Source organism: Siphateles boraxobius, unplaced genomic scaffold (assembly GCF_051911475.1).
Source record: "Siphateles boraxobius isolate OS27281-9 unplaced genomic scaffold, OSU_SipBor_1 7, whole genome shotgun sequence".
NCBI lineage: Eukaryota > Metazoa > Chordata > Actinopteri > Cypriniformes > Leuciscidae > Siphateles > Siphateles boraxobius.
The window spans coordinates 32,481,517-32,499,359 of record NW_027509197.1 but is presented as its reverse complement, the minus strand read 5'-3'; the positions used below and the strand labels follow the sequence as shown (position 1 = coordinate 32,499,359).

Genomic DNA, 17,843 nt, shown 5'->3' with positions numbered 1-17,843 from the left:
CATCATGACATGACAACATAATTTGCTTTAGTTCACAGAGGATGGTAGTATTTATCATGCAATTGTTCAATTATTGACCAATCATTTGTTAAAAACTAAACGCAATTAAGTGTTGTCTTTAGTAAGCAGTAAAAATGACTTCGACAAAGCTTGATGTGATGTTAAGTTATTTCTCATTTGATGGTCATAAAAAATATGTTATATTTGATTTATTATAATCTTTATTATAATCATAAAGTCAAGTAGAATGAAAAACATTACATCAAATTACATTAAAATGTATTTAAAGATACGCTTAAAAACTTTAAGAAATACAAACTTTGCCACTGTTTATTATGTGCAATATATCATTTATATGCCCAGTTTGGTTTATTCTTACTTGTATATACTTGGTTCTCAATAAAAAAAAATGTAAAACTCCATCACCAATCAAATTTTTTTTTAAACTGTTTAAGTACATAATGCCAAACAATACAACAGTTATTATTGCAGTCCCTTCATGAGAGATTCTTCATGCTTGAACAAAGCGTTGACCAGGTCCTTGGCAATGCTTTCACAATTCACACAGTCGAGCAGTTCCCTCATCTTCATCTGGCGTGTTGGACACGCTCTCACATTTGCAACTGATTCATTGTGTAAGTCAAGATCATCAATGATTGGATCAATGTTCTTCACTTTTTGAACCAACTGACTGGTGTTTGCTTTCAGAAACTTTTGATAATCTGTAAATATAAAAATTAAAACAATAAAAGGAAAATGAAAGCAAAATGGGAAAGACTATAAAGATTGAATCTAACCTTGTATTGACCTGTTACCATTTTCTCTTCTTTCCCAGTCTCTATCAGGTTTCTGGACTGAAACATTAGAAAAATGACAATCTCACAATAATCCTATTTATTATTATTATTATTATTATTATTATTATTATTGCTGCCATGAATTGAGTTAATTCGTGTCTTTTGGGCAGTATTTGGCTTTGATAAATCTGCAGTAAATAACTAAGTTTGATTAGTCTTTATCAGCCATTTATTTTACTGCAGACTTTAGTAATAGTTACAATTCAGAGTCTGAATAATCCAGGAGCATGACACTAAATAAAATAAATTCATCTTGGCATATTCTACAAAACTTTCTGTATCCCAGATTTGCACATGACACTTGTAAGTGAAGAAAATGTTTGTCTTTTATTTTGAATTTTGCTCGTACGTGTCCATGTGGTTTGGTCACATGGGTATAGGTGGGTATTTACCTGGTAGTGTTTCCTGTCTTGTTTACATTGTGTATAGAGGAGGTGAGTAGCGAGGAGTGCTCACTTTCTGTTGACCGTTTATTGGTTTTCATTGATAATACGTTTCTCATAATTAATTGTTACTGCGCGTGGATTGTTTGTTAGGGTAGACTGTGTACAGTTGAGACACCTTAAATATTTGCGTGCGCAGCAAGCACAAGTTGTGATTTTTGCTGTGCACATGCGTTAGTGTCCTCTTTGATCGTGGGAAATTTGAACAACGGACGCATCTCCGATCCAAAGATATCGGCATTCGGCAAACGGTTTTTTTTCTAAGGTAAGACATTCACTTTACGCACAGTCCACAATGAATAGCTTATTATCCTTATGTGACTGTTAAACGTAACTGGTATCATCACAAACGTTATTCTGTGCCCTAAAAACTGGCATATTTTATATTTTCGGGGTAGCCTACAGTAGAGACACACTTGTATCTGTACCCGCGATTGAGTTCTATTAGGAAACACATTTAGTTGTTCAGTGTTATTATAACAGGTTAAATGTCGTAATTAGCCAGCATAGGACGCAAATGAAAATAGAATTTGATATTTGTGATATTTAAACTGTGTAGGCCTATTATTATAGAATATATTAAATATATTGTTCCTACATTTTTAGCCAGTGCTAATTTAAATTAAATAAATTAATTTAAATGGATGAATAAACAAACATGTTGCCCAATTGTTATTTTCTTTATTTGTCTTTATTTATTAGATTTGCAATGAACGGTTTAGTTACATTACATCATTAAAAATGGGTATGTACCATGGTACTGTCCATGGTACTGTCCCAACTGTACCACATATGGGTACAGTTGGGACAAAAAGCACCTTATTTTTATGAGCTAATTGTAGAAAATATAAACTACTTATGGGTATTATTGATTGATAATATATCTGTCTACAAGCTAATGAAATCTCATGTGGAAATTCACTTCTTTTCAGTATCTATTTTTGTGTGAAAAACCAAAACGCAAAAAGTGTCTCAACTGTACTCAGTCTATACCCTACATCATGTCATGGATTATGAACGCATGGAAACGCATCACGGATTTTTCCTGCTGCTTAGCCTCTCAGCGGGCTATGTGTTGCCGCTACAACAATATAGTTAACTCCGAGTGCTTAATTAAGATTAATATAATCCCTGTTGCTGAGTCGGTTTACATAAAATATCTGTCCGTTCATACAATTGTTCATTATACATACAATAGAGCGCAACAGTGCCCGTCCCCTTTCTTGACGTCGCTGGTTCCGGAAGTATTTTTTCAGAAATTTTTCTCAGTGATTTTAAAATAGTCTTCGTTAAGACATGAAACAAGCCAATCGGCTACGAGGTGAATCACAACACTACAAACTTTGATTTTAAGCAAAAATGTAGCGAGCAAGACAAATGTAGGCTATACAAGACTGTGTAACTTAACTGTTTTAGTGAGGGAAAGAATTAAAAACGCATGAACTTTGCGAAACTCATAATCAAATTAAAAACTTTGGATAGATATAAAACTACTGCATATATATATATATATATATATATATATATATATATATATATATATATATATATATATTCGCAAAATATGTATATTGTCTATATTTCAGTATTTTGAGAGGGTAGGGAGATTGTCACTCGCAGTGCTTCATGGGAGTGGGCGGGAGCTAAAGAGCTATTTTGGAGAGTGTTGCTTGCTGTAACTCTGATTGGTGTAATTTTCACTACAGCATCATGGGTAAGCTAATGTCGTTTTCACCAGGAATTCCACTATTACACATGATTTTACAAATAAGCTGACATAATGCTGGCTAGCAGCTTTATCAGAAGCAGATACCATGTATCAACAACCTCTTGGCTCAAACTAGGTCTGTCTTTAAAGGTTAATAGGTTGTCGTTTAAAATCAATTTCCTTATGGTGAAAATAAATGGAGTATTTACTTCCAGAACCTGGCTGTTGCACTCTATTATGTTTCCCATTACAAAGTAATATAAACCACACTAACTTGTTACTTGGATGCCTGATTGTCCCGCAGTATTTGCCGTCTCTAGAGAGAGAGAGAAAAAAAGGAAAGATCATAATGCAGTGCATTACAGTACATTGATCTGCCCTGTTTAACACAACACATACGCTATTTAGGGTGAGACTTAAAAAAAAAAAGGATTGAATCTAACTTAAACATTAGAAAAATATATCATTATTTTGAGATTTGTTATTTATTTGTTTGTTCACGAAAATTTGAAAGAAGACACTTGACAGCGCCCAGCTACGACCCAAACATCGAACCAGACGCGATGCAATAAGATTCCAGTGACAAATAATTTGCCTGTCCACACTAGATGCGACACACTAGATCAGGGATGGGCAACTCCGGTCCTCGAGGGCCACTGTCCTGCAGAGTTTAGCTCCAACCCTGACAAAAATTATTTTTTAGTAATCCTGAAAACATTGATTAGCTTGTTCAGGTGTGTTTAGTTAGGGTTGGAGCTAAACTCTGCAGGACAGTGGCCCTTGAGGACCGGAGTTGCCCATCCCTGCACTAGGTGGTAAAATCAATCAAAACCCACAGCCAATCAGAACAGCTTGTGGGCGGAGTCTCGCGGCAAGTGAGAGTACCAGCACCACAGAGTAATCTTGATGGCACTCGCAAGAAAATGGATAAGTAGGCTACATGATCAAATTCACAAATATTACACCATTTAAACATTATTCAAAATACATAGGCTACTGAGTTACTTAAACAATCTTTGTCAAAGAATACACTTGTTTACATTTTGAATGTTCTTGTTTCCATTTGTTTCATTTCAAACTCTTAGTTGGATTATCCATTTTTGCTTTTACAGCTACAAAGCTGAGAGCACTAAATGATATTCAAAGTCACATTACACGCTTTTAACATTTAAATAAAGCACATAAACAGTATCTGAGATTATCATTGTCACACTTTGTATTTGTTGTTTCAGCACGACGTCGCAGAAAAATAGAAACCGTTTCTAAAATTGAATCGTCGCGTGTTTCCATCGTGACTGGTTAGGACAAAAACTCTGATTAACATGGAAAAGATATCTTTTATCGTGCGGCGTCGCGTGTAGTTAGGACACGGTGTAGGCTAAAGCCAAGGCCTATTCACGCTATCCGTTTTTCACTAGGCATAATAGGTTTGTCTTTTGTGGCTTGAATAAAGTAGCTATGGCCTGGTTTCACAAACTGGGCTAGGTTTAAGCCAGGATTAGTCCTAAATTCAATTAGAGCATCTAAGGAGCTTTTATAAACGTAGTGTTGCCAGGGTCACGGTTTTCCGCACAATTGGCCCATTTTGAAAATGCATTTGCGGGAAATATTACAGAGCCACGGATTGCATTGTTTTGGGATACTTATATAATGTAGCTACTAACACGGCCGAAAATGTTTATCTGTCTGTATACAAAGAAAATCTTAAATGCATCCTTTTACTAATGTGTGTTGATCCTTGGAATGAATACCTGGCAACCCAAAGACAGTCGAATGAGCTGAAGTGAAGGTGAGACATATGAGGGGAAACTTGATGTCAATTCACAACAGTTACGTGCGTTTCACCCACATACAGTAATGTAGGACATTTAAAGGCAGATTAATTAAGTTTGGCATTGCAGATTAATTGCAATGATGCGTGTGTGTACAAAACAACAGTGTATAAAGAATATGAAGCCTATTAATGGTCTTGACTGAGATATAAAAAAAATATATATATATATATATATATATATGTTTTTTTTTTCATTTATTGTATGAAGATATGTACAATCTACAATTTTAAAATAATTTGGGAAGTGCACAGACAATGTGTTTTAAGGCAAAAATATAGATTTATCTTATAGACAGCATTTTTAAACTGCTAAATCTCGAATGCTAAACGGGCAAAAAGGTATAATTAAATTAAATTGTGAAAATGTGTATTGTGAAAAGCGCTAGGCAATATAATAGCTTCGACTTGACTAGGCCCTATTATACTATGTCTGCTTATCACATTGTGACAGTGTCATTCATGAAATAGGCTAGGCTAAACTATTTTTTTGATTAGGCTACATTAACTTTTTATGAAGGCTAGCTACTTGAAGTTGTGCACATGGGCTATCGTAACGAATTTGCTAAAGTGGGCAGGCAAATCTTACTGAGGCTGGATGCGAGAACCATTATGAAAAATTACACTTTGTTTATTCATAAAATGAAAATACCGGACATCTTTAAGTAAGCTACATTTTCACGAATGGTATACACGAAGGCTATCCCCAAACCCAATTGATCTTATAAAAAGTAGGCCTACGTTGTTGCTATTTAATTCCACGCCTTTCAGCTCAAATAGGCCACATACGTTATAACTATTTTTTTAATAGCCTATATTATGCAAATAATATGCACAATGCGTTTCATTTAGCAAAGCAACATGCATACCTGAAGTGTCCACTGTTTTGATCCATTCTCTGAGTTCAGGGGAAAATTCATTCACATCATCGTTTTTCAGCAAATTCAGAAAATCTCGACACACATTTTCACCCTTTCCATAGATAATGTCCAGAAGTTTGATAACTACCTCCGTGGGAACTTTCATAGATTTAAGATTTTCGTACTCTGTCGATGTTATAAATTCGTGCTCTTGAACATGTTGCAAAATAAGGATACAATCCAATTTAAGCCAACGGATGAGCTTAGTTTTGCTTTTCAAAAGGACTCGATCCATTTTGACAACAGGTTTACGCTACAACCTTGTACTGACGTGCACGAGACAGTTTACTTTCGTTTTCGATCTGTGCATTGCATTTATTCTAACGCTGGGTGAAGATCGTGTCAAAAGAACAGCTGCCTCGACCTACTGTTAGTTAGTGTATTCGTTTATTTATTTATATGCTTGCTATTCGCATCTTACAGCACATTATATAGGCTATTATCTAATCTCATCCACTGTTATGTAACTTAATTTACAAACCTTGTCAAATAAGGCAGTTTTCTGGCATGAGCTAAAACTGAATGTAAAAGTATGAGTCTACGAACCATTCATTAAAAGCATTATTGTGTATGATGCCTCTGTCTTCTGCAAATACAACATTTCTGTTTTGTTTTTCAACTTTTCTTTATAAGATATATGAGATTCAACTAATTTTTAAGGTTTAGTTTAATGTAGGCTAATTTATGTTGAAATGGCTTAAACATCCATTTTGATTACTTAAAGATTTAAAGCAGCAACTTTTTTACAGTGAGATAGATAGATAGATAACAGTATCAGTGGTCATAACTTCATCACCCCTTTTGATAACACTGAATAGGTACTATTAAGCCTACAAACATTATGGCTTTTATGTTGCGTAAGGTAATGTAGCCTGTGTTACTGTAATTATTTTAGCAACAAGAGTGATTAAGGCATGTATCGTATCGCGGGACACGTCACATTCTGGAAAACATCAGGCCTGCAATATAGGGTGTGTGTGTGAATGAGAGCGTATGTGGGCCCACTTAAGTGAGTTTTGTAACTGAATTTAAGTTACTGAGGATTTCATTGGGTTTAAAACCAATTGGAATATTGTGTTATTGAGTTATACATTTCAGGGTGTTTAACACTTGTCAAGATAAGTGTTTGGTTTATCTCATATAATTGTAAATCCTTTAAAAGAATTTTATTTGACATTTTTATTTTATTTCAAAAGTGTATTTTCACATTTTATTACTTTTCACATTGCTTTACTTAATTCATTGGGTTATTTAAATATATAAATAGACTCATAAGACCAGTATTGGATTCAATAGTCTTTATTGCTGCTGAAGGGAATTGGAAATACATGTGATTATTATAGGTAATCATAACTGTGACACAAATACTTACCCAGGCCCCAGCTTATAGCGGGTATCATTACTGGGGTTACATAAAGAGTTATAGTTTCTGGTGTGAACGGGCCTTAACTCGGTCCAAGAGTGGCTTGGGTTGGGAACCCTTGTTGGCATTGCCAGGTTTACCTTATAGGCCATGTGTGGCCAGCATGTTCCCAAAAACAGCCACTGCCAAATCTTTTATCATGGCTGACCACAAAGTCCCGCCTCCTCTCCCACATGGAATGTCTCTTTCGTGATTATATAATTATCTGTGGATTTCAACCTGTGCAATATGTTCAATAAATGGCACAAAAAAAAAGCTTGCAACAAAAATGAATATTCATTGGAAAACATGAGAGTGAGTAAATCATATATTTTATATAATAATATATATTTGTAATGAACTATCCCATATGATATCTAAAAAAGAAGGTTCTTACCTGATGATGTGATTGATTAGCTGGATGAGGAGCATTTTTAGGAGATGTAGCTGGTGGTAACGTTGGTGCAACAGATCTGGTTATATAGTTTTTTGGCAACAACTCCTCGAATCCTTGAATTAGATCTAATTATGGAAAAACAACAGCAAAAAGAAGTTCACATGGCATCTGTAATCAACACCAAAAGGAAGTTTTTTTCATTTTTTATAAAAGAAACATGTGTAACCACCTTTTTGCAGTTTAAAGTTCAGTACCTTTAACTCCAGATTTTCAGCTTTCCCCTCTCTCCTGAGGGCATTCAGTTCACTTTTCTCTTTGGCCTTCTATTTTTTTTTCTCTTCTATTTTTTTTTTTAACAAGAGTGTCTGTTTGTGGTTCTTCAACCTAAAAAAAGAGAAGTTTTGTTAACATAATTGTAACACTAGAGTCTATAGGGTCCAATTCTCACTATTAAAGTTACTGTGCATATTACTAGGGAATTGGCTGTTTATTAGAACTTATAAAGCGCATATTAATGCCTTATTCTGCATGACCATTTTCTACATCCCTTAATATCTAAACTTAACAATTTCCTTACTAACTATTAAAAATCAGTAATTAGGTGTTTATTGAGGCAAAGGTCATAGTTAATAGTGAGAATTGGGCCCTAATCTAAAGTGTGACCAATATAATTTACCAGGAGAAAAATAAAGATTTTACACTTCTACATCTCTTCTGTGGACTTGGTGATGGGCTGTTTTCTGGACTAAATATTTCCTTTTCTCTTAATTGTTCTTTTGTCAGGTAGTTTGCATCCACTTTTTGTTTTCTCTCTGACTCTATTTGATGAAGACGTTTGAGCAGCTTATCCTTATTTTGTAAACAGGAATAAAATACAAATTCCTTGCCTTACTAACATGCATAGTGCATTAATATTAATATAAAAATAATTACATTCTGAAATGTTAACAGTTTACCACTTGGCTTCAAAAGAATTGCTAGAGAGCTTTCATCTTCGTAGCCTATTTCACATCAAGGACATCTCCCTAAATAATTACTTAGTGTGTCATTCCTCTTGACAATGTCTAGTGAAGCATCAATATCTGTCCATTCAATTAAAGCCCACATTGTGTATATCTGTAAAGATGCGGTATTTTAATAGATATTACTTAATGAAGACATACATACACATAGATGCTGCGTTTCTGTCGCAACATTATTGATGTTTACTAATACAATATACAACATATTTTGAAACACTTTTCTGCATTTTAAATGGGGGGAAAAAATTCACTCACCTGCTTCAGCAATCAACGGTCAACGGTCTCAGCACGTGACATGTCTAGACACCGCGTGCGACAAAATACAGAAGGCTCCTTGAGCGCATGCAACAAAATAAGGACACTTTTCCCTTTCTGAGCGTGTGCGACAAAGTAATGGACCCATTTCCTTGTAAGTATTCTTTTCATAACTGCTCTAATAATAATAATAGTAATAATAATAATAATATATAGGTCAAAAAACCAAACCAACAAAAGTTATTTATGACATTAATGATGTTATGCATTACACACTGAAGCACGCGTGACACTCGCAGTGTTTTTCAGTCTCTGCTGCCTCACTATCAGAACATGAATGCATGAACTTCAGCTCCAGAGCCGCTCTGAGAGTCACTGAAGTTGATCAGCACTTTACAGTTTCATTTGAGGAAAACTATTGTCGTATCATAAACTCAAGGAAACTCAAAGGTCTTCACTGCAACCGTTCTAAACAAAATTTTGGTTTAACATGAAAACTATAGCTATTACTGTTGTACAGTAGAATTTAGATATGTCTCAATGAAATAATACTAACACAAAATTTGCAGTTTCGCTGTGAAGTAAAAGGGTAAAAATTTAACAAATGTAAAAAAAGTATAAAAGATATAGTATATAGTCAAATTTTTACGCTAATAATATATTTTATATTTTTCATGTTTATAACAGGTTGCTCTACAGACTACAATGGTTGACAATTTCACATAATTTTCAATGTTGTGCTAAAACAACTAAATTAGCAAATTATTTACGTTTTCCCACTGTAACATACAATAGGCCTATAAGATATCACTTCCCCCGCAAGTACATTTGTATCTAAATATAACTTATTAGTAAATGTACACTTGTCCTAAGAGAGACCTTATCTACCTTAAAGTTTAAAGTGCTTAAAACTCAAAAAAAAAACAATAGCATAAGGTTAAGAAAACATTTGCTTTAGTTCACAGAGGATGGTAGTATTTATCATGCAATTAAACAAGTTAACTAACCTGGGAATGCAATTACTGTAAGTGTCGTCTTTAGTAAGCAGTAAAATTAACGTAAACCAAGCTTGATGTGATAAGTTGTTTCTCATTTGATGGTCATAAAAAATACATTATTTAATTTGATTATTATAATCTTGTAAGTGGAATGAAAAACATTAAAAAAATTTACATTAAAATGTATTTAAAGATATTGAAGCTTAAAAACGTACATGCGAACTAAAGAAATATGAACTATGCCACTGTTTATTATGTGCAATTTAAAAAAAAAAGTCCACCACCAATCAATTAAAAACATTTAAGTTTTTTTTTTTAAGTTTTTTTTTAAAATTTAAGTACATACCAAACAATACAACAGTTATTATTGCAGTCCCTTCATGAGAGATTCTTCATGCTTGAACAAAGCGTTGACCAGGTCCTTGGCAATGCTTTCACAATTCACACAGTCGAGCAGTTCCCTCATCTTCATCTGGCGTGTTGGACGCGCTCTCACATTTGCAACTGATTCATTGTGTAAGTCAAGATCATCAATTATTGGATCAATGTTCTTCAATTTTTTAACCAACTGACTGGTGTTTGCTTTCAGAAACTTTTGATAATCTGTGAATATAAAAATAAAATAATAAAAGGAAAATGAAGGCAAAATGAGAAAGACTATAAAGATTGAATCTAACCTTGTATTGACCTGTTACCATTTTCTCTTCTTTCCCAGTCTCTATCAGGTTTCTGGACTGAAACATTAGAAAAAATAGGATTATAGTGAGATTATTATTATTATGTTTTAAAAAAAAGTTGTATTGCTGCCATGAATTGATTTAAAAAATGGGACAGTTCTTTTGGCTAGTATTTAGCTTCGAGTCTGCTGTCAAACAAACGGCTGATATAGTTATAGTATAGTTACAGTAGTTACAATTCTGAGTCTGAATAATCCAGGAGCATGACACTAAATAAATTCATCTTGGCACATTCTACAAAACTCAATCCAATAGTACCAAAAACATTACATTCCGGTCCAACAGTGTCATGTGCAAATCTGGGATACATATAAATGTTGTCTTCCTTAAAATTGGGCCCAAATAGTCAACTCCGAGTGCTTAATACTCTGTTACAGAGTCAAATTTGATACATTACATAGGTGAAAACTGTTTTAATAGTTTCTCATGTATTACACTTACAATTTGCCGGCACATTTGATTTGGCATAGGGTGCAAAAGTCATATTCATCTCAAAGGAGCCTAGAGTTGAACCAGTTATGATAGGCGAAAACACATGGCCACCACCATCAGATGTAGAGATTTTGCCTGTTTACATAAAATATCTGTCAGTTCATCTGTCAATTATTCATTATACATCCGATAGAGTGCAACAGTGCCCGTCCCCTTTTTCACTGTTGCTGGTTACCGGAAGTAGTTTTCCATTCATATTTCCCATAGGGATTTAAATATATAATGCAGATTTTACAAACATTTCAGTATTTTGAGAGGGTAGGGAGATTGTCATTCGCAGTTCTTCATGGGAGTGGGCGGAGCTAAAGAGCTATTTTGGAGTGTTGCTTTTTTTCGACTCCGTTTAGCATAATTTTCACTACAAGATCATGGGTAATGTCGTTTTCACCAGGAGTTCCACTATGAAACACGATTATAAAAAAAAAAAAAACTGAAATAATGTGGGCTGGGGGCTTTATCAGAAGCAAATATGATGTATTAACAACCTCTTAGCTCACAGTAGGTCTGTCTTTAAAATCAAATTCCGTATGGAGAAAATAAATGTTTTTACTTCCGGAAACTGGCTGTTGCACTCTATAATGTTTCTCATTAAAAATAAATATAAACCACACTAACTTGTTACTTGATTGCCTGATTGTCCAGCAGTGTTTGCCGTCTCTAGAGAGAGAGAAAAAAAGGAGGACCATGTTATTTTAAATGGTAAAAAACATGCAAGCATCCTATAGGCAGTAATGCAGTGCATTACAGTACATTGATCTGCCCTGTTTAACAAAACGCATATGCTATTTAGGGTGAGACAAAAAAAAAAGATTGAAACCTTTTACTGACCTGTTAGCAGATTCTCTTTTTTGGGTTTCTGGACTGAAACATTAGAAAAATATATAATTATTTTGAGATTGGTTATTTGTTTGTTTGCAAGAATTGAGTCCAATGTGTTTATAACTTTGATGAGGTTTACAGTTATTTTCCATTCAGGGCAGTATAATATCATAAATATTGAACCATCTGAAAGAAGACACTTGATTGCGCCCAGCTACGACTCTAAAGGCCTAACTGAATTCACCCTTTTAAGTCTTTTGTGGCTTGAATAAAGTAGCTATGGCCTGGTTTCACAAACGGGGCTTAGATTAAGCCAGGATTAGTCCTTAGTTCAATTACGGCATTTAAGGAGCTTTCAGAAACTTGTCTAGTGTTGCCAGGGTCGTGGATTTCCCGCACAATTGGGCTATTTTGAAAATGCACTTGCTATTTTGAAAATTACAGAGCCACGGATTTAGTTTTTTTCGGATACTTGTATAATGTAGCACCGCCACAAATGTTTTATCTGTAGACAAAGAAAAATTTAAAACATTCATTTGACTAATGTGTTGGAATGAATCCCTTGGAATGAAAACCTGGCAACCCAAAGACAATCGAATGAGCTGAAGTGAAGGTGAGACATATGAGGGGAACTCTTGATGTCACTTCACAACCTACACTGTAAAAAAAAAAAAAAAATCCGTAAAAATACAGCACAATGTACCATATAAATTTGAAGGATTTTTCCGTATTTGTCTTTTACAGGTCTTTTACCCGTATTTTGAATTACGCGTTGCATTGTGGGAACTAGTTTAAGATGTTTAAAGTTTAAGATGCAACCGCCATTACACGTGCAGATGACCGCGGCCAAAGTTGCTTTTAAAAGTCGGATTTCGGGTGTGTGGAAGCCATTCTGACACTTCTGTGGTAGAACCCGAAAATTATGTTTTGCTAAATGTCAAATAAACTGTAACGTTGTATAGTTGCCATCTGGCATGTTAGGCAAATGAATGTCGTAGCCGGTGCGTTTATCATTTTATGCATATCGTCACACATTGAAATATTTAGTTAACACTCGCGGAGGTTCCCTGATTGTATGTGTGTTATAGTGTCCTCGTTGTAATTGGTTTATTTACTTTAACGCATCCGTTAACCAGTTGTGATAAAGTGCAGTACTTACGTTAGTGTTTTTGGAGCAATTGAATGCCTTCAAACAAAAGCTACCAGTGGAATCGTCAAGAAAAGTAAAGGCCATTTAAGACTTGCTTGATTTAAAAGGCATGAATATACAATGTGAAGAGACTGTGTGTGAAGATGCAGTAACCGTTACAGCTGGATCAAGGAAAACAACACCACCACATTTTCTGCTAAATGAGGTAAGGTAACGTTATGTTTACGTTAGACTTGCTTTTGTTTTAGACGACACACATACATTACATACATTACACACACAAACACACACACACGACTTTAAACCCCAAATAATGACCTTGGAAGATGAATTTACATATTTAAATTACTGCTATTATCTAACTTACTACACTCCTGCCTGTAACGTTAACGTTAGTCATTCTTTACCAGATCCCTCCTCATTAGTTTGTTTCATAGTGTTTCTGTTGTTTTCTTATCTATTGACAGGACTTTGCTGCTGTAGTTCTCTTACGAGAGGTTCTCTCGTATTGCGTAAGTTTAGCTTACGCTACGGGAAAGATTCATCTTCTCGAGATACTGAAGCCAAAAAATTATCCTTAATTTTGTATAACTTGTCAACGCAGTGCAGCAGCTAGCAGACCTAGAGCAGGCCATCTCGCGTGCTCATTGGCTGCCCTGCGGGCAACTGCTGCAGCCTACCAGTGCGCCCGGCGTGACGTCACGCCCAATGAAGGGCGCCCGCGCCTTTATAGCGTCACAGCCCACCAGATAGGCGTGGCTTAGCGTATAAAATAGGGGCTGTAGGCTGAATTCTCTGATTTTTCGACTCTTCAGCGAGCTCTTCGCATCGCTGGATTTGAGAGAAGCCACCGCCGCCGTCGAACAGCGAACAGCCAGCTTAGGACAGCGCTGAGGAAGCCGGCCGTCTTCGCCACCTTCAGCCATCCGTGCGAGCTACGCTATCCGGCGACGTATCCTTTTTGCAAATCATTCTAAAAGAGCAGCGAGCGTCTTTTTAAAGATGCCTCGCACTTCCTGCGGCTCGTGTAAAGCCCCGCTCAGCGCCGGAGACCGCCACCTGATCTGCGCTCTCTGCCTGGGCCTGGAACACGCAGAGCTCGCCCTCGCGTCCGGGGGCTGCGAGCTCTGTGAGGAGCTTCCGCTGTCGACCCTGCGGGCTCGACTCGAAGCGTTCAACACCACAGCAGTCACTCCGCCCCCTGTGGGACCGCGCAGAAAGAAGCGCCGTTCCCTGAGACAGCCGGAACCTGTGGCCACAGCGACGCGCTCGCCGGAGAACCTCCCTCGAGCCTCGCTCTCGCCTTCCCCACCTCTCCTCACTGACGCGCAGCTGTCGCTTGCGAGCCTCACTGCCGTCACTTCGGAGGATGAGTCCGTGGGACACGCCACAAAAGACTGCTGCTCTATCCTGGCATCAGACAGCGAGGAATGGTCGCTTCACTCCGCCTCCTCGGCAATCCAGGAATCCGCCCGTACCCGCGCTGGAGCTGACGCGGAACATATGCGCCTGCTGACGCAAGCTGTCGACCGTCTCGGGCTCGAGTGGTCGCTGCCGAAGGAACCCGCGCCGAACCGGCTCGACGGCTGCTTCCTTCAAAGTCGCCGCCGCGCAGTTTCAGAAACCAGGCCCGCTCCATTCCTGCCGGAACTTCATGCGGAGCTGACGAAGTCGTGGAATTCACCTTTTTCTGCTAGACTTCAGTCACAGGCCTCCGCGTCGCTCTCCCGAGTGGACGGCGCCGCCGAGAAAGGGTACACAGCGATTCCCCCTGTGGAAGAGGCGGTTGCAGCGCACCTTTGCCCGCCCTCCGCGAGATGGCGGTCACGGTCAGCCCTCCCGTCTAAAGCCTGCAGAGCCACTTCCGCCTTGGTCGGCCGCGCTTATGCCGCCTCTGGCCAGGCCGCGTCTGCTCTACACTCGATGGCTGTGCTTCAGATCCTGCAAGCCGACCTCCTCCGTGAATGGGATGAGAAGGGCCCGGGACCCAGCTGCGGTTACGGATTTGAGAAGCGCGACGGATCTTTCTCTCCGCGCCACCAAAGCTGCAGCCCAGGCCATCGGACGAGCCATGGCCGCGTTAACCGTGACGGAGAGGCACCTCTGGTTAACGCTCGCGGATATGAGGGAAACTGAGCGAGCCACCTTTCTGAACGCGCCGCTTTCCCCCACTGGTCTCTTCGGCCCAGCGGTGAACGGGATTGTTGACCGCTTCTCTATGGTGCAAAAGACCACGCAGGCCATGAACCTCTTCGTGCCGCGACGCTCGAGTTCCGCCACAGGCCGCTCTCGCGAGAGACAAAGCCAGCCTCCTGTGCGAACCAGCACCCAGCGTCCAGCACAGCCTCAGCATCAGCCTTCGCAGCGACGTCAGGGCGGCCGCCCTAGATCGCGCTCAGACAGCCGTCGCAGACCGCCGCCCCCCAGAGGGCCTCGGCAAAGGCTCACGCTGAAGTCTGAGCACGCGAAGCCCTCCTAACAGTGGGAGAGAAAAGACGCGCGTGTCCCGCTGCGGCCGGACCGCCGTCAAAGTTCATTTCCCTGTCAGTCCCCTTCGAACAGGCTACTGCAGTGGTTCAACTAGCAGCCAACGAGCCGGTTTATTCACCCTCTCGCCTACACACAAACGCCGTTTTCACGGCGACCCAGAGAAATCTCAAAAAGAGTATAATGTCTGGTCCGGCTCACGCCGTCAGTGTTTTAAGTGTAGTGAATGTGCCCACGCCCCAGTGTTCACCCCTACACATAAGCACTCAAAATCCCGTGTCACTCACAGAGCACACTCTCATAAAGCGCAGAAAAGCCGCTCGAGTGTTGAATGTAAGAAATGTGTCCACAGGTCTGTGCCCACTATCTGCCCGCTCTGTTACACGATCAAAGAAGCTTATGAACGTAAGTCTCGTGCCCGCCAGAGAGCGCTCACGCTTGCTAACACAAACCTTTCCCCGGGTCCCGCCTGTGCGTTTAAGTGTTATCACGAAACACAGGGCGTTAATAAAACGCTCCCCATCTACTATGATCGGGGCGTCAGATACAGTTGTAAGTCTCGTGCCCGCGTGCGGGCGCTCACGCTTACAGAGAGCTCTCCCGCCCAGAGCGCTGCTCGCGCGTCAAAGTGTGGCAAAAGTATGTTCCCCATCCCTTATGATCGGGACATCTCACAAGTCAGCCGGTCTCGGCTGTCAGCGAGCGGCCATTGCCCAGAACCGAGAGCGCGCGTGCCGCGCTCTCGGCTCCGGTTCAGTTTCACAAGCCCGCAAATGGCGGCGGTCTGAACCCGGAGGCCATTCGCCCCCTGGCGGCTCACATAGCTGCGTGGGAAACTATCCCAGGGATTTCAGAATGGGTGTTGAGCACAATAAAGCAGGGCTATGCACTTCAATTCGTTCGCCGTCCTCCGCGCTTTCAAGCCCGGACCGCGACGATAGTGAATGCGGAAGTAGCACACCTACTTCACGCAGAAATAGCAAAGCTGCTGTGCAAAGGGGCTATAGAAAAGGTGCTGCCTTCTCTGAGCGAGTCAGGCTTTTACAGCCGATATTTTCTCGTACCCAAGAAGGACGGAGCCTTCAGACCTATCCTAGATCTGAGATATTTGAACAAAGTGCTTGTAAAAAGACCGTTCAAAATGCTTACGACCAGAAAAATCCTCGCGCACGTTCGCCCGAGGGACTGGTTTATTTCTCTAGATCTGAAGGATGCCTATTTTCAGATTCAGATAGTACCCCGTCACAGGCAATTTTTGAGATTCGCCTTCGACGGTCAGGCATATCAATACACCGTCCTGCCGTTCGGCCTGTCCCTAGCACCCCGTACATTTACAAAGTGCATGGACGCGGCGCTCGCCCCCCTGAGAAGTCAGGGGCTGCGCATAATGAACTATCTGGACGATTGGCTGATATTGGCACAGTCAGAGACAGAACTACTATCTCACAGAACAGTGCTTCTCAGTCATCTGGAAAGCTTGGGTCTCACGGTCAACTGGACCAAGAGCTAATTACTGCCCAGCCAGTCAATTTCCTTTTTAGGAATAGAACTGGACTCGGTGACCATGACGGCTCGTTTATCGACACAGCGCGCGCGCCGTGTTCGCCACCTAGCCGCATCTTTCCAGAAGGGCAGCTTTCTCCCTTTGAAAACATTTCAAAGGATGTTGGGCTGTATGGCATCAGCTGCAGCGGTGCTCCAGCTGGGCCTACTGCGCATGCGCCCGCTCCAACGCTGGTTGAACGCTCGCGCGCCTCGCCGAGCCTGGGTGTCTGGCGGCCAGAAAATCAGAGTGACTCAGACCTGCATAACAGCTCTGCAGCCCTGGTTAGTGGCCGATTGGTACCAGCATGGAGTAATGATGGGAACCATCTCTTATCGGAAGGTCATCTCGTCCAACTCGGGTTGGGGCGCGCTGTTCGAGGGCAGACCGGCCTTTGGCCAGTGGTCAGACCAGGAGAAGGGTTTTCACATAAACTGTCTGGAAATGATAGCGGTCGAGAACGCGCTGAAGTGCTTCCTCCCGTTTATACAGGACCAGCATGTTCTTGTCCGCTCGGACAACACATCTGTGGTATCCTATGTAAACCGTCAGGGCGGTGTCAGATCCAGAAATCTCTGCAATCTGACGGAACGCCTCCTTATTTGGTCACAGACTAACCTGCGCTCGTTGAGGGCGGCGCATGTGCCTGGCCATTTGAAAGACGGCCCAGACAGACTGTCCAGGGACAATGTTCCCCCAGGGGAATGGTCCCTGCACCCCCAAACGGTCCAGAAACTGTGGCGCCTGTTCGGCAGAGCAGAAGTCGACCTGTTTGCGTCAAA

At 40.1% G+C, this 17,843-nt stretch overlaps 1 protein-coding gene across 2 annotated transcripts; it reads right to left on the bottom strand.

Annotated features, from left to right (window-relative positions):
- Positions 1-203: 203 nt before the first annotated feature.
- Positions 204-6,030, bottom strand: LOC143723500 (uncharacterized). 2 transcript variants are annotated; one of them, XM_077216012.1, is made up of 4 exons: positions 5,709-6,030; positions 3,283-3,324; positions 798-854; positions 204-722 (listed from the first exon to the last, which is right to left on the bottom strand). In XM_077216012.1, the coding sequence occupies exons 1-4, from the start codon at positions 5,992-5,994 to the stop codon at positions 484-486; spliced, it is 624 nt and encodes a 207-aa protein (XP_077072127.1). In that variant the 5' UTR covers positions 5,995-6,030; the 3' UTR covers positions 204-483. The 2 variants fall into 2 exon arrangements, 1 of the variants encoding a protein (XP_077072127.1); XR_013197131.1 differs by lacking the exon at positions 3,283-3,324 and having other exon boundaries at positions 584-722; positions 5,709-5,847.
- Between the last annotated feature and the right edge of the window lie 11,813 nt (positions 6,031-17,843).